Here is a 23,849-nt window from a genome sequence, read left to right as displayed (position 1 = left end):
CCGCTGCTATTTCCAGCTGAGGTGTAACTTGGGTTTTTTTTTTTTTTTTTTTTTTTTTTTGCATGCCACAGTACTGAATTTGATCTCAGCTACACCCGTGGCTAATTTTCAGAGTCAGGGGCATAATGACGTGGATAAAATCTAAAACACAATTTGCTCCATTTGTTGCCTCGTAAATTAGATTTTAACTTGCATTATTTCCAAGCTGGAGGATGCAGTTTTCCACTTAGCCTCACAAGTTAGCCAAAACAGTGGGGAAACGGTCCACTACTTATTCAGCTGTGTTTTTCTTTTTAATTTAAATATTTATTTATATGATCATTATTTGACTTACCTGCATGTAAATAATAAAATTGTATTTTCATTGGAACTTAAAATTGCCCGAAAATCCCAGGAAAACAATTAATATTTACCTTATTCGGTGCTAAAATTGTTTTTTTATGAGAACTATTTTAAGAGCTCCATAAATTATATGTGAGGTGGAGAAAGTGGGAGGTGGTGGGGGGAACCCACCCAGGGTTAAAATGGCCGCCATCCACGGAATACTGATGATTTGTGTTGCAGTAGCTCAGAGACAAAATGCAAGATGGATTTGTTTGTGGCACAGCACGGACTGAACGTACAAACGCCGCCGTTAATATAACCGTGAATCACGCTCAGTTCAGCGGCTGATGTTTGCGAAACTTCTGGGGTGGGGGCTCACTCTGAATTAGAGCCACAGTGAATTAAAGCCACTGATGATTTCTGTGACAAGAGTTTCATTTTCCTTCATGCGCTCTTAAATCCGGGGATATATCATCTTGGAAAATGTGAACACAGATTCCAACTGCCACAGCCCCCCCCCCCCCCCCACTTCTTTTTTCTTCTTCTCCCCAGCTCCCCCACCACCACCACCACCATTAAAGATTGGCCTGTTCGGTTAGAAATGTGTTACTTGGATTTGGAATGCAAATGCTTTGTTCACGAGGAGGAGGGATCAGCGAGGAGTCTGAAAGCGACGAGTTTTTGATTAATGAGCTTTGAAATGGCTCTCCAGGAGCAATAAAGGATGAACTGCTCTCTCTCTTTCTCTCTCTCTCTCTTAGTCACACACCCCTCTGCATCTTGTCCTGTGTCAAGGAATCGCCGTGTATTTTTCTGTTTTGTCACCAGTCTGCTTTGTCTTACCCACCGACCATGAAAACAAATGGGCATATATATATATATATATATATATATATATATATATATATATATATATATATATATATATATATATATATATATATACACACACACACACACACACATATATATATATATATATATATTGAAGCTCAGTCTCGCTGTGCACCAATCAATTAGACAGTAGTCAGTGATTAGACTTTGGTCTTTGCTGGAAAATTGAGCTTATTTTCTTGTCTCAGCAAGCAGAAGGCTAATCATGTGGCCGTCTCTAAGAAAAAAAAAAATGATAAGTGACATGTGGAAGATGCAATAAGCCCATAGACTCACTTCCCTCATACCAATAAAACATCAATAACCTCCAGAGCCTTTTATTCCGCTGAAATGCACTTTGCATTGGAAGCATAGAGCCGTCTGATGAGTTTTAGATATCCTGGTGTCTAATTATTGATTGTCTCTCCCCGTTTAGGCTGTACAGTAAAGCTGTGGGTCAATACGCCTCCTCGGCACTGTTACCTGACAGATTCACTGGCAGCAGCAGCAGCAGCTGAATGAGAAATTAAAAATAATGAGAAGCTGCAGGGTAACCAGAGTTCCTGCTGCAGGGTTTGTTGCAAAAGAAAGAAGGGGGAAAAGAAAAGAAAATCAACAAAATGCAATAAAAAACCGAAGTTTAAGCACTTTATTTACAAAATGTTGAACACAATAAAATATAACATTTCAATATCATTAGGGTTTCATAAATTTATGGATATCCAACTGAATGGAGTAACAATGGAAGACAAATAAAAAATAGCAATGGACTACACAAAATGACATGCTGGTGTGTATAATATTTGATACTTCGATAGTCTACGTTTTGCTTAAGATTTGACACAAGAATAACCATGGACATATAGTGATGTTTATACACTATAAAATGTCCCATTTGTCCCAGATTTACAATTAGAAATGATTTTTTTTATACCAACAACACATTGCGAGTCATAGCATTTTCCAAACCCTGTTTTGCCCACACTTCCAAGTGCACTGATCTGTCCAATCTTACAACAAACTCCACACGTATAAATACTCGCATATAAACGATAAATAATGTGCAATACAAAAGTAATTAAATAATAAATAGGCTATATGCTAGTACAAAAGATTATGCAAATTAAAAAAAAACAAATTACAAAACAATAAATAAATTGGGGTGTGCGCGGGGGAAATGAGAGCCTAACAAACAGACGAAAAACTTCCCTAAAAAAATCCTTCTCGCTAAGGATGCGCTTCTATTTTTGTGATCTACAAGACTTACCTTCAAGTAATGGCATGAAATAGTCAAAAAGAAAAAAAAAACAATTGCGCATTGCACTTGAGAAAAAACAAGAACAAAAAAGAACTACTGACAACCGGGCTAGTCTGCTTCTCCGCATCCCCAAATATTTAAGAGAAATGGACAAAGCTGTATTATTTAGAAAATAATTACACAATAGCATTAATAGTAATATCAATAATACTGTAATAATACACACGACTCGCTTGGAGTGTAGTTATTAGACTAGTGAGGTAATAAAAAAAGAGCGCAACATAATCTTGGCACACACACACGCAAACATACACGCGCACGCACACACACACGCGCGCGAAACCACATATTACAAATGCGTCAGTTTAGGCGCTTCCTGAATCCTTCCCTGAGACGCTTGGTGAGAGGTGAGGTCTGTGTATGTGGGATGGGGATCACAGGGTCCATGGTGGTGGTTTCCTGGGATCTGAGCGGCACAGCTGTAGTCCACACTGGTGGATGAGGGGTGGGGAAGATGGCCGAGGTTGAACATGGGGCCCGAGGCTGGCATGGAATCAACAAAATTCCCACCCACGTAAACGGGGCTGCTTTGCAAATTGGCGTTGGCAAAGCTGCCGTTGCTCTGCATGCCGTGGTGTTCGTACTCGGAGCCCGGGTATCTCTTCTGTTGTGGGATGCAGCCACCCAAGGGTGCCGTGTACGCGGCCAAGCCGTACATATTTTGCTGGGGTTTGGCAAAGGACGGGGGTGAGGGTGCGTCATAGCTGAGGCTGTTCACATTTTGGAGTTGGCCAGAGTATCCAATGTGATTTGGGCCACTCAGCGGCGGGCTTCTATCCGGGGAATGTCCCAGGGGGGAGTGCGCCAGCCCTTTAGACTTCTGGTCCTTTTTGTATTTCATCCTCCTGTTTTGAAACCAGATCTTTATTTGGCGCTCGGTGAGATTCAACAGATTTGCCATTTCCACCCTCCGAGGACGACAAAGATAGCGGTTAAAGTGAAACTCCTTCTCCAGCTCCACAAGTTGCGCGCTGGTGTAAGCAGTTCTGACCCGTTTGGACGCTGGTCCCGGTGGGCTTTTCTCATCACTCACTTCACCACCTGTGAAGGAACCACAGAATCATCTTAGGGTCTTTTGAACAATGTGAGGAATAATTTATAAATTCCATGCACATCAAGACCCCCCCCACCCTGATCCCCTCCCTACCCAAACACACCTCTACACGCTCACACAACATACACAGACACTACACGTACACATCACCATCATGATCACTACCTGCAGTGGCACAGTTGTTTGAGTTCTTCTGCTTTGAGTTCTGTCGGGTCTCCTTCATCCAGGGGAATATCTGCTTGGTGAGGGCTGGTGTGGCGCTGCTGGAAGCACTGCTGGATGGAGATTTCTTCTTCTGGGATGCAGAGCTGTTGGAGCTAGGGGAAGATGCAGACAGTGGAGGAGCCTGCTGCTCTGAAACACTAGTCGCTTGGCTGTTGTTGTTATTTTGACTGCTGCTTTGTCGCATGCAGTCTCCGTTCAGGTCACTGTCTTTTAGGGCTGGTGGCCGGACTGCAGCTGTCTGAATGGGACAAACTGAGCCCTGGTAGTCGCTGTCTATGTTTGAAGTAGGATAGGACTGGTGTGCGGGCCCATAGTTGTAAGAGTCTGGTTTGGGGTAGGTGTAGCCTCCAAAAAGTCCAGAGTTATCGTAGTATGTTGCTTTCTGCATTTTGTGGATTCAAAGCCAGTAAGCCAGAGAAGCTTTATCCAGTTGCATGAGTGTTGTTTATTTACGTGATTGGTGTTTCCCACCGCTGCTCCACTCTGTGACCTATAAAAAGAAACATCTCTCACTGTAACGCCACAGAATGTGTGAGATACCGCGTTTGAAATCCACATTAAACCAGAAGGCACAGCTTGCTTGGCCCAGACTGAAGCTGGTGTATAGAGCATTCTGTGCTTTCTAATTAAACAACTATAGCAATTAAATTAGAAAAGAACCAAATGTCTTCAAACTGTCTATAACAATGCTTCATCTCCAGCTCGTTCGACTCGTTTCTTGGCACAAAACAGTTAAAGTTTAACTTGGACTAAAAGGACCCTCTGGGAGGCTTTAGGAGTCCCTTGCAAATAAGCTGAATCAGCATTTGACACACACGTACACACAATACCCTTTTCAGTAATCACAAGGCCTGACAAAGCCCCTAATGCATTCATTGTTCACGCGCGCACAGGCATTAAGATCGCATGTTCAAGAGCGCAAGAAGCACAACACTAAACTCCCGCACTGTTCATATAAAAATGTAGCTGTGTGTGAGGGTTAGAAAGAGCGAGAGAGAGGGAGAGTGAGAGAGAGGGAGGGATAGACTGAGAGTGAGAGAGAGAGAAAGATGGGTTGGGTTGGGCTGGGTTAAATATGACATTTCACCAGCCTTTACGCACATCTCAAACATTATAATTTGTCTGCTTGGTCGGTTTTCTTCTTAAAAATTTATGTCTAATTATCCTGAAAAATTATTATTTTTTAAACTTTTGGAGGACATTTTGGAAAATCAGAAAATTAATATTCTTATTATTTTTACCAATGTGACAGAAAGGCATGGCAACATTTAAAGTAAGCTGAAACAAAAATATCAAAGGGGCCCTCCTGTACTGTATGTTGGTGGCTTTACGAGGTGCAGTCTGCGCCGTGCATAACAATTGCACCTGTCAGTGTGGACCGCGGCAAAATTTATGACCGCAAATGTTATGGTTGTAAACGGCCTGAGAGAGGGGAATGAAAAGCAAAACACTCCTCAAGACTCACAGCCCCTCAGAAGTGTAAAACTAAGCGTAGGAGGAAGGCAAGGGAAAGAATTTCATAGTCGGCGACTTCTCCCATGAAGAGGCTCGGTTTATAAATGATGCCTCCATTCTGGCTTAGTGCGAGTCTCCAGCTAAACACAGAGGTGGAAAGCACGGAGCTGTTTTGCTGCTTTGAATAAGGCACGGGGATATTGGCGAGGTCTTGAAAAACTCGACTTTTTTTTTTTTTTTTTTTAAATTTTCTTATTGTGTGTGCTCTCACTGTTTAATTCCGGCAACGCTGCTGAAAAAGGAAATGGGACTTACTGAAATTGGACTCTGGCCTGCGTAAATAATTACACGTACAGGTTAAGACCATCCTTCATGTCTGTTTTCTTGATTTAAGCCTCCTGTGAAACACTGTGAGCGTAAATATGTAGCCTAATAACAAATCACCCTTTCACCTTGTTAGCAGTTGGCTGTGTTGTCCTCTCCCTTCATTAAAAAAACGTTACTCACCGAAATCTGCGCAGATCTGTTTTATACCCCTCAAGCATTCACCACTGCTTCCATCTCGACCTAAAAGACAAAAATAATAATACAAATAAATGTATTTTATTAGTCTGAGCCCTGTGTTATTTTCGATGCATGTTGTGTTAAAAAATGAGTGTTACATTTTTAGTTGTAGTATTTTTTTTATTTAGATTTATGTGTAAACTCAAGCTAAACTAAACAGTTCTAGATAATTAATTAAAAATTATAATAGCATAATAGAACTGGGGCTTTAGTTCCATATTTTTATTTATATTTATAGTTTTATTTGACTTTCTTTCTTTCTTTCTTTCTTTCTTTCTTTCTTTCTTTCTTTCTTTCTTTCTTTCTTTCTTTCTTTCTTTCTTTCTTTCTTTCTTTCTTTTTTGCTTTCAGTTTCTTGAGAGTGAAAAGTCTGACATGTGCACTTTTAATACAAAAGAGTCAGGCCAAATATCTAGCAGTCATAAGCGTTTTAGGTGACCTTAGGGTCATTCAGCAGTAAGTCATAGTTTAATGAACAACGAGCAGTTTGCCTTAAAGAAGAGCCAAGTCTCGACTAAATTCACAGCAGCTTTTCAGCGCTAACAGAAACAGGACAAGATGCTCGACCGACGGCAAGGAAACCAGAGATTAAAACCCAGAAATCTTCCAGATAATTCTATTTGCTGTGAGTGTAAAAAAAAAACCCACACAAACAGCTCCTGTTTCATTGCATCTATGAATTTAGCTTCATAGTATCAGGATGAAACTGTAGGATTTCTTCATGAGGATTTTCTAAAAAGCTGGTCGATAGTGTGCACCTCCAGTGCTTTTGAGCACACTGAGCTACTAGTAGCAGACATGGTTCCCTTTTCACACGGCTGTGTTTTTCGCCTACGCGTTGTTACGGTAAGTTTGGTCCACACAATGGGTCGGACTCAATCTGGAGTGTTATTATCTCACTTAGTCGTTTCTTCAGCTTAACCTTTGAAAATCTATTAATAAGGGGGATGTTTTTATAACTGGAAAATATATATAAATATATATATATATATATATATTTTTTTTTTTAAAAAGCTAAGTTTATAATTTTACACAATGTATTCGCTGTTGTTTTGAAACAACGAAAACAAAACACAAATTGCGTTTTTTTGCAGAAAATTGTATACTGCTTACAAATTCCCATTTTTGTAGCAAAATGTCTGTTTTTTTAGTTTAGTTTTCCAGGAGACTGCGCGTAATTATGAGCAGCTCAGGCCTATAATACAAAAGCTGCAGTGCACAAACATTAAATCTTTATCCAAAGTAAAACAGTAAACTGAACGAAAATGGGGGGAAATTATCTCAAATTTGAGTTTATTGCCTTCTGTTCTTAGACCTACTGCTTATCAGTCCAAAGAGAGAGAAAATATATTTGCATGAGTCAATATTATAAACTATGAACAAGTCAGCCATTAAGGTGTCCAAACATTAAAAAAATAAACGCATTTGCCTTTGTCCTTGTTCACTATTCAGACCTCCTATCCTTTAAAGCATCCACTATAAATTCACCTATAATATAACGTTGCAGGTTAACAAAGCCATACTATTGAACCCACATAAATCAACGGCAAACGCCAGAGTGTGAGGATAAGACAACAAATTAATGTGATTTACGATCCAAGAGTCAAAAAGAAAAGTTCCTCTCCCACTTTTTCCTCCGAGCAGGTTTTCATAAACGTGAAATCAGCTGAAAAGCGCAGGGTAGCTTAGGCTCGATCTGTCGATAATATTTGAACGCAATTTCTCGAGGAAAAAAAAAAACTATAATAATGGTAATAATATGAATCTGCTTTTGAAGAGATAGCTTTGGGCTCCATACCCGCGCGTTTGCCGGTGAGAGCGACGTTAACGAGCATCGCCTCCATGAATGGAATGAATCATATATATTTCCTTGGATTATATTAACCCGTGGTTAAAGGTTGCTTTCTGCCATGCAATTGCTTACCTGTGAATCAATTCATCATAAAGCAGTTCCCTCAGTCTCAGTTCCTTTCCACGTTGTCTCAAGAATAAATCCTTCACCCTTTGTCTGTAGACAATGCTGTCCTAAACCTGATCTTGCTGTTTTTCAGACATTTCCATATACCAGTGGAGACAGTATTCCCGAAAGAATGGAAGGACTCGCATTCAACTACCAATAAAAAGCGAACAAGGTATCCTTATTCCTGAAAAAAAAATCACTGGCAATCAATCACCCAGTGAAATATACAGGAATTCAAAAACGGAGAGGCCTGTAAAGATTTGCAGCTAACATTGGGATTTTGGGGTGTTTCGGAAGCTTTATGATGACAAATAAAGGCGCTGCCTTAAGGTACAAGCATATTTGTTCACGTGATTGTTCCCTTCTTCAAGTAAGCCTTACCTCACCAATCCATTTTGATAAAGGGTGGCGTTTATTTCCTCATCTGAACTGTGTGAATGTGAAAATGTTCCTCTGCCTATTTCTTTTTATCTCCTCATGAGCTGCGAGCTTTGCAGCTCGCCTGCACTTCAGCGTTTAAACCCAAGAAGATATGCTTTTGTTTGGGTGCTAAACGTGCACATTTAGACATCTGTAACCCCCCCCCCCACAAAGGCATCCAAGTGCAATGCATGTGCGCAAAATGATCTGTGCATTTTATGTCACAGAAGATTTGAAATTTCCAACATTTATGAAGATTTCTTTTTCTTTACCTCACTCCCCCAAAGATAGAAACTAGCGGGGATTTCGCAATAAAACGAATAAAGTGGGCCTCACTCACCACATTTTGCATAATATTGAAACGTTTTAAAACGCGGTTCTGTGTAATTTACAAACAACTGCACAATGATGTGGGAGTGCATTTTAAAAAATGATTTATGAAATAAATGACGTGTGTGTTTTTTCTTGCAACTGGGAACGGATTGTATTCAAATAAACCACATTATCATCTCGTGTTTGTTGTGTCTGTCTTCCCACACAGCTGAAGCACAAAGAGGCACGGAGCCAGTGTCTTCTTGCATTGTTTTCGGTACTAACCCCACACTATGCCAAATAATGGCAAGCTTTAATACCAGTGAAAATATACCGAAAGACCAGAGTCTAAGATTTCGAACCACACAGACTGTTCTCGGACCTCTGGTCGGTTCAGCGGTGGGTAATCTTTGCTGAAGAGAAGAAGAAGAAGGGATGCCGGACTGGTAGCGTCTCAGCATATGTTCAGAGGGTAATAAAAGTGAAAGATTTACAGTTTTCGCCCGGCCCCCAACAGCCTCGCACCCTTTCAGGGATAACTGAGAATGATTTACAAGGAGGCAGAACTGTCAGCCTGGCCGAACTTCTAGGACTTCTAAGAAATCAAAATTAGATCATCCCCCCACTAACAATAAAAACAATAGAAAATGATTGAGCTCTAAAGCGAAAGGGAGAGATAAATAACTAGGAATTTATCTTATGGTTAAAAATACAACCCCAAAAATCGCAATTTCTGCTTCGCAAACAAGACAAGTTAATTTTAATGCTTTCTTTAAACATATTCAATTTACTTCAAATTAAAAGAAAAAAAAAAACAACTTCACATTAAATTAGCAAAAATCCGAATTAGACTCTGAATAAGGAGTCTATGGGCCCTATGGAGGGAGCAGACTAAGCTGCATGTGTCCGAAAGAGCAGTTATTCAAAGCGAGCATCCATAAATCCTACTTGTCACTGCCATTTACTTTTTTCATATTAGTCCCATCAGTCCATTTCAAGACATTTGCAAACCGCAAAACTGAAAATTTATGCTACTGCTAATATATTTAATTTTTTATTTTTTTAAAAAAAAAAAGAATAAGGCATGCGTACAGCGACTAGCCACAGCCTATACAATTGCGCTCAGAGCGCACACATCAAAGGGAGCAATTTATCAAATATCACGACATTTGATATCGTCATTTACCAGCTGGGGCAACATGAAAAATGTTGAAATATTTACCTACCCAAGCATCCATCGGTTCAGATGTGTTGCTAAAGTGCGGGACTACAGTTGCGCCGGGAATCGGATATTATTTTCTTGGGGGATCTCTTCAGTTTTCAAGTCTGATAGAGTCCTTGCGATTAATGACGACGCCGTGTTTCTAGGGGGACGTGCTGCATTAATTATTTAGACAATCACGTGGTCGAGAATAGAGAGCGGAGTGGTATAGTCTCTGGATTATATCTCTGAATGCAGACAGCGCACTTTAATATATCTTAGGGGGTTGTCTGGCTCGGAGAGGCTTCTTGCGAAAACAGCTGGAAATCAAATATGGCCGGATGGAGAGCAACGACGTTGTATTCCTGCACTGGGTGCAGTGTCATTGAAAATGGCACTGCCTTTGGCTCCCATTTATTGCTGTTCAGACATGTAGGTCAGTGTGGCTACACACTGCACGTCGTAGTAGGCTGCTCTGACCTGATAACTGCCAAGGAAACTATGATATTGGCATTAGTTCAATTCATGCATTATATATCAGACGCTCAAAACACCCAGGTTTTATATTAAGTAGCTAAAAATAATAATAATAAAAAAGCAACCTTTGGTTAAGTTAGAGCTTGTAATGTATTTTAGGTAGGTTCTCCCCCCTCACCCCCCTTCTAGTCGCTTCTCCCCAGTCCCCCCCTTCTCTCTCTCTCTCTCTCTCTCATCTTCTCCTCAGCATCTATATGGAGATCATTTTTGGCAGGATGGTGGATTGGTAGCATCACTTTGTCTCTGCTTCTCTCCACATCCGTGTGACAAACTTACATTTTATGTATACACAAATGTTTATGCGGTGCACGCACGTGCTCAGTGGGCATCAGCCCTCACTGGGGATGAAAAGTGTTTGGGTGCAGGTTGTCTTTACAAATGCATACATATGGTCACTTTGTTTGTATCCGAGCTGATCCTGTAACGTGAAGGGGTCGAAGGTCGGTATTGCTGCGACTCATCCTCAATAAAGTCTCAGCTTGTGGATCATGGGGGGTTTGGGGGGATTAATATAAACCATAAGCAGAATATAGGTATGCTTTAATACCCTAACGTAGTACACGGTGCTATTGGGTGTTTGTTCCTTCGTGCTAATACAGCTCTAACAAATGTGGCGTGAATTAGTCTTGGAGAAGGACCAACTCCTCTTAACAAGTTTTCCCTGTCAATTTGAGTCTTATGAGGCCACTAGAGATAATTTGTGCTTCCACTGCACAGTAAAGAATCGTCTAAATAACTTTTACGCATTGAATGTGGTTTTTATGGCACAAAAAATAATAATAAATTAATTAAATAATCCCCACTAAGAGGGTTTTTTTTCTAAGGGGAGGTTTTTGCGCAGTGCTTGCTCTCGCTTTGTTACGAACTCGTGAGTAAAATGAAACGGCAAAGTAAAAAACCTCTTATATTTCATTTTATTTTTTTAAATAATAAAAATACACTTGCGTGCTTAAATTTAGGACCCGCCACGACAACAGGCTGAATTTGTGTATCCACTGGCCATTTGGTCCATTTGTAGATGTTTTGTAAAAGCGGCCTTTAGTTCCATATGGTTCCACACGCTTGTAACCCTTAGGTGAAAAAACACTTGGAGCAAAGCTGTCCTTTGCGTCTAGCGTAAACCAAATGGCACCAAATAACGCAAACAAAGAAAAGTTACTCTAAAATTTCAAGCTATCGGGGAAATAATAAATAACCCCGGGGTTGAAAAAATATATGTATTTCTTCTATATAAAAATCGATCTTGAGTGCAGGAAATAAACATCCCAGAACACACACAGTCTCCCAAATACTTAAATGCATAATCAGTAGAAATCTTTATTTTTTTATTCAATATACTTCTCACATCTCAATGCACCGTACAAGGTAAAAAGCATGTACAAAAATAAAAACGAAAAGATTGCATATAGACATGAGGAGACAAACGCACAAATCAGAACCTTTTCGGGGGCTTCGCCTGGTATAAATACTGTTTAAACACGTGTAAAACGAGGAATTCAGCGGCTCTTACTTTGAATCAGCTTTAGCCTTTTTTTTTCTTTTTTTAAGGGTGGAACAGTCCTCCAAAGCAGAGCGAACAGCGCCTGGGAGAGAAAATGCTGCCTGTCCGGCGGGTCAGGGGTGCTGGGGTCAGTCCTTGCGGCTGAAATGTGTCCCCTGGATGAACCTGCCACTGCTGCTTTGTCGACCTTCGGTTGAAATACCTTTTCAACTCTCTCGTCAAGAAGACTTCAGAAAGGAGACCTCCACATACTGGGAGAGCTTCTTGGCTTTTTGTCCGAGGACAAAGACGGTATAAAACAAGAAATATCTGTCTTGAAACATGACCTGAAAGAGCCCCACGGATAGCTTGGTTGTGAATGAAAAAAAAAAACTAGAAGATTCCCATTTTAACTAAGACTAAAACTTTGCATAAGGCCATGCTAATAACGCACAAGAGTTCAAACATATTTCGGAATAATAAAGGTTTAACGAATACTTTTAATTAAATTGTGTGCTATACGAAAAAATTTACACGTTTTTAAACAAATAAATAATGACGCAGAAATCGTCTGAAAAATAAAAAATAAAATACTGCTAAATCTCCAGGATTTGATTATTTCCGATTGGAAACATCTAGTATCAATTTGATGCCATGCAAGAACAAATGATCTTTCATAGGAGAGTTTTAAATGGCACAAGAGAGCCTCTGAAAATGTACACTGTTTACAAAGATGTCAGGAAAGATTTATAAGGGCACTCTGAATAGTATGCACACAGGAATGTCTTGTGTTTGGGAAATAACATTTTAAAATTTCAAAGCTTTTTTTGTACAAAATAAGTTAAAACATACAAGTCACAAAAGATTCAGCGGGGATTTTTGAAAAAGGTTGAGGAGTGTTTGGCGTGCTCTATATGCAAATAATATTTCCTTCAAGTATACATTTATATATATATATTGTGCGTTTAATGTGAATTTTTCAATTGGCTAAAATAATTTCTGTGCTGAAAGCTGTAATAACTTTTGTGTATGTGTGTGTAATTTCAAATGATCTCATTGTTTTGTTTTTAAGCAAAGATATTTCATTGTTTAAATCAGCTGAATCCACGTGAGAAGAGCAGAGACACTTTGTTTAAATCCACTGAATCGGCCAAGGCTGCTTGTTAAATGTCTCCTCAGAGGGGGCAACGTCGGAAAAAGAGGGGAGGAAAAGTTTATTTCGACGTTTTTTCTGTCTCTTTGAGGAAATTTGAACACAGAAGAGGCTCAGCTTGCAAACCTCTCGGTTTTAAAGACCGATTGATTTTCTCACTCAGACTCGAGGCAACAATGCTGGAGGGTCATGTTTGTTAAATTAAAAACAAAATGGCTAGAAACGACATCAGTCCATGCAAAAGTCAGATGCAACTTTTGTCTTTTTTATATACAGTTAATCTCTAAGGACAGGACCACTTTCCTTTCTTATAATGCTGTGATATCAGTCTGGTTATCCTTCTGAATGCTCTGCAGATGGTTGGAGACTGGTGCAGATCTGCCCTTGGTGTTGGGTAGTTTGTGATCTTTCTTCCATTTCATCCGTCTGTTTTGAAACCAGATTTTAATCTGCCTTTCGGAGAGACAAAGAGTGTGGGCAATCTCAATCCGCCGCCGCCTGGTCAGATACCTGTTAAAATGAAACTCCTTTTCTAGCTCCAGAACCTGCTGCCGGGTGTAAGCTGTTCTGGACCGCTTGGGTTCAGATCCCGTGTAATCCGGGTTCACTGGGAGAAAGAACACAAAAGAAAAACAAAACGAAACAAACAAAATCACTAAATGTGGTCGATGCAGCATGCAGGTAGAATATATACAGGACAAGAAAATTAGCTTCTCTATCAAAGTTCAAACTTTAAGGAAATTTAAACGGAACTGTCACCAGGAAACACTGGATTATTTTAGCTAAATTAAACCAGATTTGCTCTAGATTTCATCCCAATTTCCACCGGCCGGTCTGTGTGTTTGAGAAGCTTTTAGGCGCTCACCTAGCGGCCTATTTCCTGAGCTATAAAAATTTATGACTTGTGTAATTGGCGAGGCCTTTCAAAGACTCCTATAAATAGTATACTGAATGATTTCTGGATTATAGCCCTCAGTAGAGGAAGAAGAGGAAGAAGAAGAGGAAATCTTACCAGTAGTTACGTGAACTTTCTTCATCCAGGGGTAAACTACTGCTGGCTGCTTGGCTTGTATCCCATTTTGGCTCTTTGTGTTTTGCTGCTGTCCACAAGTCCGGGGTCCGGCCACTTGGACCGGAGTCCCCTGCTCAGTCTGTGCGCTAAAATGGCTCGGGTGGCTGGCTCTCTCGTGCACATGACCCCGTGGTTGCACTGTGGAGTCCTGCACAGTGTTGCAGCTGAAGGGTTGCTCCGTGTAGTTTGACCGTGGGTAGATCCCTGGATGCTGAAAGTCTGTGTCCTGCGATGGACTGTAGTAGTCGGAGCCCTGCTCAGGTATATAGTTATTCTGTGAATATTCCTCGCAGGGAGGAAATTTGGGATCCACATACTTAGAGTTCACCATATACGAACTCATGGCCATTAATTTCTGAAGGTAGAAAATACTAATTTTTCTCGAGTTGTCTTTTTTCCTCCCTCCATAAAGCCCTCCTACTTGGTGTCAACTGAATAAAGTTAGCGAACCATGTGACCAGATCGGCCAATAGAGGTGATGCGGGTCCAAACACGGGTAAACATACAACTAAATGCATTTTTATCCGAGTTAAGATACACCGAAATTAGACCCTGATGGAAAAAAAAAACCCAAATATTATCTTGAAACATCTGCGTACGTGTTTGGAAGACAGAAAATGATGATTTTAAAATAAATAAATAGACAAAATTGGGGGAAAATATGCACAATATTGAACTTACGAAACTTGTGGAAAAACAAAACAGAATATTACAAATGGGGATTTGTCTTCTGTGCATGCTGATGTTTCATCAAAGCTGATTTCTGGTTTGTAAAGTCTAACTTAAAAGCATGGTGTTCAACAGAGAAACCAACAAAAGATACAAAAAGCCCCTTGGCATAAAGACAGCGAATAAAGAGTGAGGACAATTGATGGACACTGTCTTTGTCAAGAAGGGGTCATCCAAAAGTTACACGAATCTCATCACTTCATCTGCTCCCATCCCTTTGAAAAAAAAAAAATCTGTCTCAGGAGCCTATTGGCCAGCAGCAGCAGTCTCTGGGAATCAATAATGTAGAGACAGAAACTGCCCACAAGAGAGAAAAAAGAGCTACAGCTGGAGTGTCTGTGGCTTGGTTTCATTTAGTAAATTCATTTGGTATTTCATGCAAAGCACAGCGAGCCAAACAGGAATAGAGACACCTAACAATGTTTATTTCCACGTGCAACATTTCATATTAGATTTCCTTTAAGCCTACAGAGTTCCAGCACGACCTCTTATGAGGAATGTGGTGTTGTCAGATTTACTCTCAGTCATAAACCAACGCTGTTAATGTAACAACTGGAAGCACATTAGGCTTCAAATGCCTGATAACGATGGCAGTAAAGTCAATAAATCGAAGTTTTTTCATCGACCATATACTCCCCTAGAATCGAATCTGTGAATCTGGTTTCATCACACAAATTCGGTTCTACAGGGTATATATAGACGACGGGAAGCGATGCTGCCCAATTTTACCCCCTAAACCACATCACGTTTTCTTTGTGCAGCACTCTAGACTAATAAAATTAACATAGTGGCTCACAATCAGAATAAACCAAAACCATCAAAGAAGCTGAGGTTGCATAAGAAAATAAGAGGCATGAATTAAAAACCCAGGGACACACACATACTTTTATAAGCTATAATCACTCCGGAGTGCCCTATTTCCTTTGTTTAAGCCACGGCATTTCCTTTTTAATTTATTTCCCTTCCCTACAGTATAAAGTAGGCTTTTTTCGTGGTCTTATTTGAAGGAAATCTCGTCAATAGGACACACGAAGCCCACTAAGCTTTGTCAGTTGCTGGCTGACAAGGCTTCCAAAAAAAGAAGAAGAAGAAAGACGTAAAGAAAGAGAAAAGCAAAAACCTATAGGCTACAGGCTACCTCTGCCCTGGGTGCTCCTGTCAATCGTAAGAAAATGACAAGCGTAAAGTAAATGAAAAAACAGCTACCAACTAAGGTCAGCCCAGCTTTCATCGCAGAAGATCTTCTTCTCTTCATCAGGCTACAGCCCAAGTTCACAGCAAGACAATAGACTTCTTCAAACACCATAAATCCATAAATGACCTTCCACTTTTTAAAATTGTCAGCTCAGATTTAAAGTTAAGCCTCCGTCAAACAACCGAGCAACGTTATAAACCCCTGAACACATGCCGGCTTATACAGGGGATCCTACCTCCGCTGTCCAAAAGATGCTACGGGCTGGAGGCCATGGAGGTCAACCCAAATCATTTACAAACTTATCAAAAAGTTCAATTATTTTTACTGCTGCTGACAGCTCAAAGGGTGCAAAAGTTTACCAAGTCGTCAGACCTTAACTAACTGCCATGGAGACCACCTCAAGCCCTACACCGAGCTTCCTCTACAAATTAAATTAGTTAAAGCTGGGCGTGATCAAGACAGATTCCCCAAAACTGAGAGAAACTGAGAGGGTCTAGCAAAAATAATACACTTTTTTTTTTCAAGGACACTAAATCACCATGCGAGTGAGCTAATTTCATATCAGCGCGTCTATATGGAGAAAAATAACGCTGATGGGGAGAAAATATAGCAAACCCTGAAAACTTTGAGTCAGTATTTAAGCAACGAGACAGTAATTTGAATTTATGACAGGTTTCCTTCTTGTCCAAAATGTGACACAATAATTGCAGCTCAGCTCTGAAAGGGCTTAAAAGCAACTGTGCCTGACACACAGGCCATGTTTTCTTCTTTAATAAGAAAAATTAAATGGATAAAGAAACAAATTCGTGGCTAATTATTTGACAGATGATGTAAACGGTTTAGTGTAATATAATAGGGAATATTATTGGCTCGCACCAACCTTGTAAAACAGGCCTTTAATAAATAGGAATCAAACATAAAACAGTAAAATGTAAAATCAGTGTGACGCTTTGTGCTGGAGCTCCTTTAACGAATATGTAGGCTTGCGTGTAGTATGCATGTGTACATATATGTGCTGTGAAGTGAGCTGGAAAATTTCCGCTAAAATACCAACAAAAAACTCAAAATATTCGTTATGGCCTCAATTAAATAATCAGTACATTATTTATTTATTTTAAATTGTCCTTGCACTTCACGTTTCAGTATTTATTAGACAGCCTGACCTGCCTTTCACCTGACCCTGACGGTCCTTGTGACGGGTCAAAGCCGAGTTTCCCAACAAAAGAATGATAAAGTCAGCGTTTCCTGGCAGCTCGTGTTAAACCAATGGCCAACTGGTCTCCAGCTCGACTCTTTCTTCATTTCATTCACAGATATTTGTTTTCGATTTTGTAAACCATCAGCTGTGGATTTGAAAGCTGCAAAAAACACCAGGCCTGCTTATTTTTCACACAACGTAATAAAGTGTTTTTTTGTCTGATAGTAATACAAAATAAAGGCTAAATTCCCTTTGAAGCTTGGATCAAACATGCAACCATTACAAGACTAGATTTCTAACAAAAGGTGACGAAATTAATAATTTAAAGGCCTGCAGTTAGAAACGCGCCAGGCCTGGGGTGAATTAAGAAAAAAGAAAATCCACATCATGTAAAGACTTAAAACTGATTTTCTTGTGAAATCGGTGCTGTTAAAAAAAAACAAAAAACATTTCTGTGTGATTGAAACCCAAAGAAAAGATGACGTTATCTAGCAAACGAATTGTGGGTGAAGAAATGTGCAGCTTAACTGATGGACACAGCAGGAAATTAAAAAAAAATCTCTGCAATTTAAAATAAAATTCCTTTGATTAAAATCTCAAGTTAACTGCACAAGATCATCAAACAGCTTTAAAAAGACCAAACAAAGAAGCAGAACCAAAAGAGGAGGAAGAAGAAGATGATGTGGAGCAAATCAGACCAATAACTCTTAAAAAAGTGAAAGCTTAATAGATCCATAAAAGCTTTTCAAAACAAATCAAACAAGTAATAAGCTTGAATACAACTTCATCAGAAGAGCACACCGTCTAAAAGTTACCGAGCATGCACTGCAGCTTTACAGGCAGGAAACAGTTTAGCCTGAGCATTACGCATGTGACATCACACGCCCATACCACGAGCATAATGATAAAACGCAGCTTACCGCGGAAACCGCAACAGATGACACGCAGTCCAACAAACGCATCCATGCTGAAGGGGAAAAGTCAGTCCGGTAGAGTTCCATGTCAATTGAGGCTCTATTCCATCTGGACTGTCTTACTAATACACAATGAGAATTATATTTTGGCTTGTCAAGTCCCAGGCCATAAAACAAAGTTTAATGGCATCACGTGTTTCCTCACAGCCATTCACAACAGGGCGCAGGCCCATAAATAACCCTGAAAGTTGCACTTACTCAATAATAGCGATTGCACTGATGTGCACTGAGGAAAAGTCGTGGAAATGAGGAAGCAGGGAAGCGGAAGGGATTTTGTAACAGTCACAACAGAAAGTGGTACAAGAGCGAGCCGTGACAGGATAACATGTTTTATTCCCACCGTGAAAACTGGGCGGAAAAATATGTGCGAGCTTTAAAGTTACATGAACAAACACCAAAGTATCCTGGTCATCTTAAATATTAATTTTAATCATTTTAATATTGAGGTGTGATGTAATCGAGAATTTCAATATTTAAATCTCCTGAAATCTGACGCCTTTTGACCTCTAAAGTGTTAACAAATGCACCACTACGCGTCACTGATTGGTGCCCGAATACATTTTTTTTCTGTCCAGTGAACCTGTCACAATAGGACTGATGTCATTCATTCTTCCGGGCCAATCCCAGAGTGCAATGCCTTTTGCTCCTCCTCCTCCCCCTGCTCTGACCTAACCGGAGAGAGCAGACCATGTTGAGGTTTGGGTGGCTGCCACAGTGCGGCAGGTATAATAAATGTGAGGGCAGCAGATCAGAGACTTGTAATTTTCTTACATGGATGTCCTCATAAAAGCTTTTCCTTCCTTGGAGATACAAATTCTGCCTACACATAATCCCTGCTTTTAGTTTGCATGTTTCCACGAACTGTTTTGAACTTGTAAATAAAGTCGTTTTAATTGAATCATCCTGTTTATCACGAGGACACAGTTTACGATTATTGAATGACTGTTTGCTGGGGAAAGATGACAGACATGAATATTTGGAGGATGTCCAAACCAGCACAAAATGCACCATTGTACAATCTTAATGGCTCATCTCATTTGATAAAAGGCCTTTAACGTATCTAGTGCCCATGCGTGCCACATGGGTGACTTTTCTGGCACCAAAACAACTTTCAGGAAAAAAAAGAACTGGATCACGTGATTCCCGCCTCAGCTACTTACAGCACCAAAGAGCATGCTAGTAAAAGGATTGCTAAATGGGACCAGAGAATCTGACTGTTGGGCAACAGCGCCTTCTGCTGGCATGATAAAGGCCTCTCCACAGTTCCACTGTAATAAAAACAAAAATAAATAAATATACAAAACATACACAAACCAGTTATTTCACCCAATCCTGTGTTTCATCAAACTGTCGATGAAGTTTTGAAGGATGGGAGAGGAGATTTATTGTTGGTATGCAGACCAATGATTTCAGAATTTGCTCAATTATACTCTTCTAATGCGAGCTAATTCAAAACTGGGCTTAGTCAAGCTCTTTAAACAAATTATATGAATTCAGAATAATTACCAAAGCATATTTATATCTAAATATTTAAAATTATTTTCCTGTATTTGTAGACTGAACATTTAAAAAAGACTATAATGGGAATATTTATAGTAATAAACTGCAGAGTAGTTGTTGAAATAGAAAATGCTGATGCTGTGGTGATGACTCATACTTAACATTGTTAATGAAAGCATCATTTATCTAAGTGGAAACGAAAAAAACAACCAAAACTAGTAAATAGAAGGCAAATGATAGCACAATTAGGTTCACATAGCTTGGCTTGAGCAAAAAAAATTAAAAAGGAAATCTCACAAAATATATTATATGATATAGCTACTAAGTCTGTTGCTAAAGGGTCTAGACAGTCGGGATGTCTGAGAGGAGCTGAGTAGGAGTGAAGGGAGGAAATCCATTTATGGAAACTAATAAAAATATTAGTGCAGGGCCTGCGATCACACATATACTAAATAGTTATGTGCATTACAAAAAAAAAAAACGCTTAAAAACGTGTGATCTTTGATTTTTTGCACTGTGAAAATTTAAGAAATCCTAACAGTACTATGTAATTCGCTCAGGCTTCTGCTTGTGCCTGTCTTTCAGGGTCCATTTTGCCGCATTGCAGTAAGGCTGTAAATACTTTCGCAGCTGCCTGTCAGGCAACAGTGAAATACTGTCTTTGTTCAGTTGGCCTCATCTCCAGGCAGCTGAAAACAAGTAGGAAAACTGAACTTTTGCTGCCAGGCTTTGTATACGTTCAATAAAGCAAATGAACTGAATTTTGTCTCGAGTATAATCCCGCATTTATATTCATATAAAGCGAAACAGTGTGATGGAATATGGTGGCCTGATTGCGCCACCATATTCCTAGCAGGTTGAGAGATGTGGGATAATATAGCTACAATTATTCGTAGAGGCTGATGGAATTGGGATCTGTCTACAACCAATAGCTTAACACTGAAAGCAAAATAAGGAATGATGGGTTAAAGACAAAGCTCTTTTGCAGTGCACAGTGGAAAAAACTTCTCTGCATCAAAAACACAGCTCACACATCACCATCTGTGACCTCAGAAACAACTTCTATTTGTGCATTTAAGGCTTTAAAAAGGCATCAATAAACATGATGAAACGACTTGAAATCCATGTGATATTTTCTTAAATATTTCTCTGTGGTTGTTGCATTATAAAAGGCAACTGGCCGGCTAAACGGACGTTTGTTAATCATTATAATATAATGGCCAGCCTTCTGTTACTGAACATGTCTAAAAACAAAAACAATTAATCCCAACACACCCAGCAACATGTGACTTCACCAAATTACCTGAGTGCCATTACCTTGCAGCTCATTTACATGACCAATGAAACAGGAAGCTGTCAAACTTTACATGCTCCCACACATGCCCAACTAATAAACGCCATTATCGCACAAGAAATCTTACCTATGGCGGTGAGGTACTCCATGCTTGCTCTTTGAAGTTTGCTCAGGCAGTGCATTTTGCGTGAAAGAGCCAGCACAGCTCTGTGAATGAAGAAGGTGGGATGTGGATAAAGTTGAAACGCTTCTCTTGTCATCCAGTAAAAAAAAATAATTAATTAAACAAAAGACGCAGCGCCACGAAAATATGCGCTGATCAGACAATTTTGAAACGAATGGCAGGCGATTTTTAAGAGAGCAGACCGTAGTGTATCGGTTTAACACCATAGACAACGTGATACAGAATGCAGTGGGGGGAAATCGCCAGGGAAATCAGGAAAAGGGCCATGAAGACGTTTGCCTCTCGCACATGACCAGTGGCATCCAATGACAGGCGATGGAGGCACATAAAAAGGTCTATTACCAAGTTGTAAATTGTCCCCTCACAAAAAGGAATTTGGACTGCAGCAATTCTCCCCATCTTTGCGCATAATAGCAGAAGCCCCACCAGGTCCCCCAAGCAAGAGCTTTTCCCCCTGCTTTTTTTCCTGTTGTTGTTTGTATCACTCAAAAATCTAAAACTTCATGCAAAATGTGCAGAACAACTGAGATTAAGTATCTCAGATTAATCTGTTTTTATAAAATATATGGAAAACTCAAACTGATCCGAGGTTTGGATATTACAGTGTTAAAATGCATAAAGTGCCATAGAACACGTTGATGTTTAACGTTTTGTAGAAACTGAAGATTTTATGAAACAAAATCTTTTGAGAAACCAAATATTTCTTGTATAAAATACCAAACAACTTTGTGCCTTTATTTTACTTTTCATCTGTGAGTTCACGGCCTGTGCAGCAGATGCTAGTAAAACGCCACACAATAAAACAGGCAAGTATAATTTACACCTTTTTTTCCTCATTAAAAGTCTAATGCTTTGTCGCCGGCCTTTTCCCGTGGATGTGCAGTCATTGTCCTGGAGGACAGATTTTAAACGGATGCGGGACTTTTGTGTTTCCAAATGATATTGCATATCAGCGTCTTTTTTCCACGCTCTTACAGGCCAGCTGTTGTTTATTATTAGAGACAGAGATACACTATGGTGTGAAAGTTTTTTCGTGTAATTGAAACTCGACACTTAAAGACCTAAATACTGCAACTGCATGCAGTCTCTGCACATGTGTCTACGACTGCACCAAAGAGGAATTTCATGTATTTCATTCTCGTTCATCTGGTGGCACGCCAGAGAAAGCACTGTGCGATTTATAGTTAGGCTAGCCCGAGCTATGGCTCTGGTTTCCTGTCTTATAGCTCCCTCTCCTTTCTCTCTCCCCGTGTGTGTCCCAGTGAAAGAGGGAGAAAGATGCAAGACCTTAGGATTTGTTGAATCACATTGCATTGCGTCTATGACGTTATTGTAATGTAGACTATGATTGAAGGCCTTTCTTTTGGAGGGAAATAGACTGATGCAGTTTTACTTTACTTTTAATCTATCTATCTATCTATCTATGCAGACACACACACACACACACACACACACACACACACACACACACACACACACACACACACACACACATATGGGGCATATCAATGTCATTTTTTCACTGTATGTCGGCGCCTCTTTGTTTGCGCCCAACAAATATCTTGTTGCACGACTTTAAGCATTTCGGCATGCCGCATAATGTACATTTATATAAATGAATCAATCACATATCAGTTATTCTGCAAACGACAAATAGGCCTTTGCAAAGTTTAAAAATCGTTTTCTTCTTCTTCTTTTTCTCCTTCTTTTGCCAAGTGGGTTTCACTGACAGTTTTAGTGCTGCATGCTTATTGATAGGCCGACACTGATTTTCTCAGAGACATAAATTCAGATCCTGGAATCATGTCAAAGTCTGCCTTAAAGAAACTAAAGATTAAAAAGGGGGGTGGACTAAGTTAATGCTTACAGGCAAATTTGTGTTATTATTTGCCAAGCACACTGACTCTATCTGTCTTTGTGACCCATTCTGAACTACAAATTCCTCGTCACATTACTCCTGATCAGCCAGAGGCTGCCTAGCCACACTTTAATCAAACCGCAGTTTTTCTTGCGCTTTTGGAGAAGTGTCATTTCGTGTTCCTCCGCATTGTCATTCAATATTCATCCGCAGCTCTATTCTCATAGAAACACCGTGTAACGTTCAGGCTCTGTTGAATAGGATCTAGAATATATAGTCATATTTCAAGCTTGTTTCGTTGCAGTCATTATGAAAATATACTAATGGAAAACAAAAGCGGTTAAATTCATAAGCATATTTATAAGAATAAATCAATAGAAAAATATTTTAAAAATCTAAAATTATATTGGGACGAGTGGGGGAGAGAAGGCATTAAAATGCATTCCTGCCAAGCGAACTTTAAAATTCATACATCACATTTGGTGTTTTCTTCTCTTTTCGTCTTCTTATTTTCTTCGTTTTTTTTTTAATGTGCACACAGTTCTCCCAACAATAAAATAAAATAAAATAAAATAAAATAAAATAAAATAAAATAAAATAAAATAAAATAAAATAAAATAAAAAAGGTGTATTATGTGTCTTACGTCGTTTTTTTCTAATAAAGTTATCACATTTCTTCGGGAAAAGTATGCATGCAGTGCAGTGCTCACTAAAAAGCTGGCCCTGTTCACAGTATGTAAACAACGACACACACACACACACACACACACACACACACACACACACACACACAGATAGATAGATAGATAGATAGATAGATAGATAGATAGATAGATAGATAGATAGATAGATAGATAGATAGATAGATAGATAGATAGATAGATAGATAGATAGATAGATAGATAGATAGATAGATAGATAGATAGAATCTGATGGAAGCAGGCCTGTTCTGCTGTTTTTGTCCTGCTG

At 39.5% G+C, this 23,849-nt stretch overlaps 2 protein-coding genes across 5 annotated transcripts; both read right to left on the bottom strand.

Annotated features, from left to right (window-relative positions):
• Nucleotides 1-1,831: 1,831 nt before the first annotated feature.
• hoxd3a (homeobox D3a) lies at nucleotides 1,832-21,250 on the bottom strand. 4 transcript variants are annotated; one of them, XM_039600472.1, is made up of 4 exons: nucleotides 20,966-21,250; nucleotides 5,757-5,816; nucleotides 3,735-4,284; nucleotides 1,832-3,556 (listed from the first exon to the last, which is right to left on the bottom strand). In XM_039600472.1, exons 3-4 carry the CDS (start codon nucleotides 4,180-4,182, stop codon nucleotides 2,805-2,807), a joined length of 1,200 nt encoding a protein of 399 aa, XP_039456406.1. In that variant the 5' UTR covers nucleotides 4,183-4,284; nucleotides 5,757-5,816; nucleotides 20,966-21,250; the 3' UTR covers nucleotides 1,832-2,804. The 4 variants fall into 4 exon arrangements, with proteins under 4 accessions (XP_039456406.1, XP_039456407.1, XP_039456408.1 ...); XM_039600473.1 differs by lacking the exon at nucleotides 20,966-21,250 and adding an exon at nucleotides 17,991-18,080; XM_039600474.1 differs by lacking the exon at nucleotides 20,966-21,250 and adding an exon at nucleotides 9,732-10,241.
• Nucleotides 11,555-15,290, bottom strand: hoxd4a (homeobox D4a). The gene is made up of 2 exons (XM_031743238.2): nucleotides 13,889-15,290; nucleotides 11,555-13,483 (listed from the first exon to the last, which is right to left on the bottom strand). The coding sequence occupies exons 1-2, from the start codon at nucleotides 14,295-14,297 to the stop codon at nucleotides 13,185-13,187; spliced, it is 708 nt and encodes a 235-aa protein (XP_031599098.1). The 5' UTR covers nucleotides 14,298-15,290; the 3' UTR covers nucleotides 11,555-13,184.
• Nucleotides 21,251-23,849: the final 2,599 nt, after the last annotated feature.

Source organism: Oreochromis aureus, linkage group 16 (assembly GCF_013358895.1).
Source record: "Oreochromis aureus strain Israel breed Guangdong linkage group 16, ZZ_aureus, whole genome shotgun sequence".
In the NCBI taxonomy this organism is placed as follows: Eukaryota; Metazoa; Chordata; class Actinopteri; order Cichliformes; family Cichlidae; genus Oreochromis; species Oreochromis aureus.
Note: the sequence above shows the minus strand (reverse complement) of the source record. Positions and strands in the feature narration are given on the sequence as shown.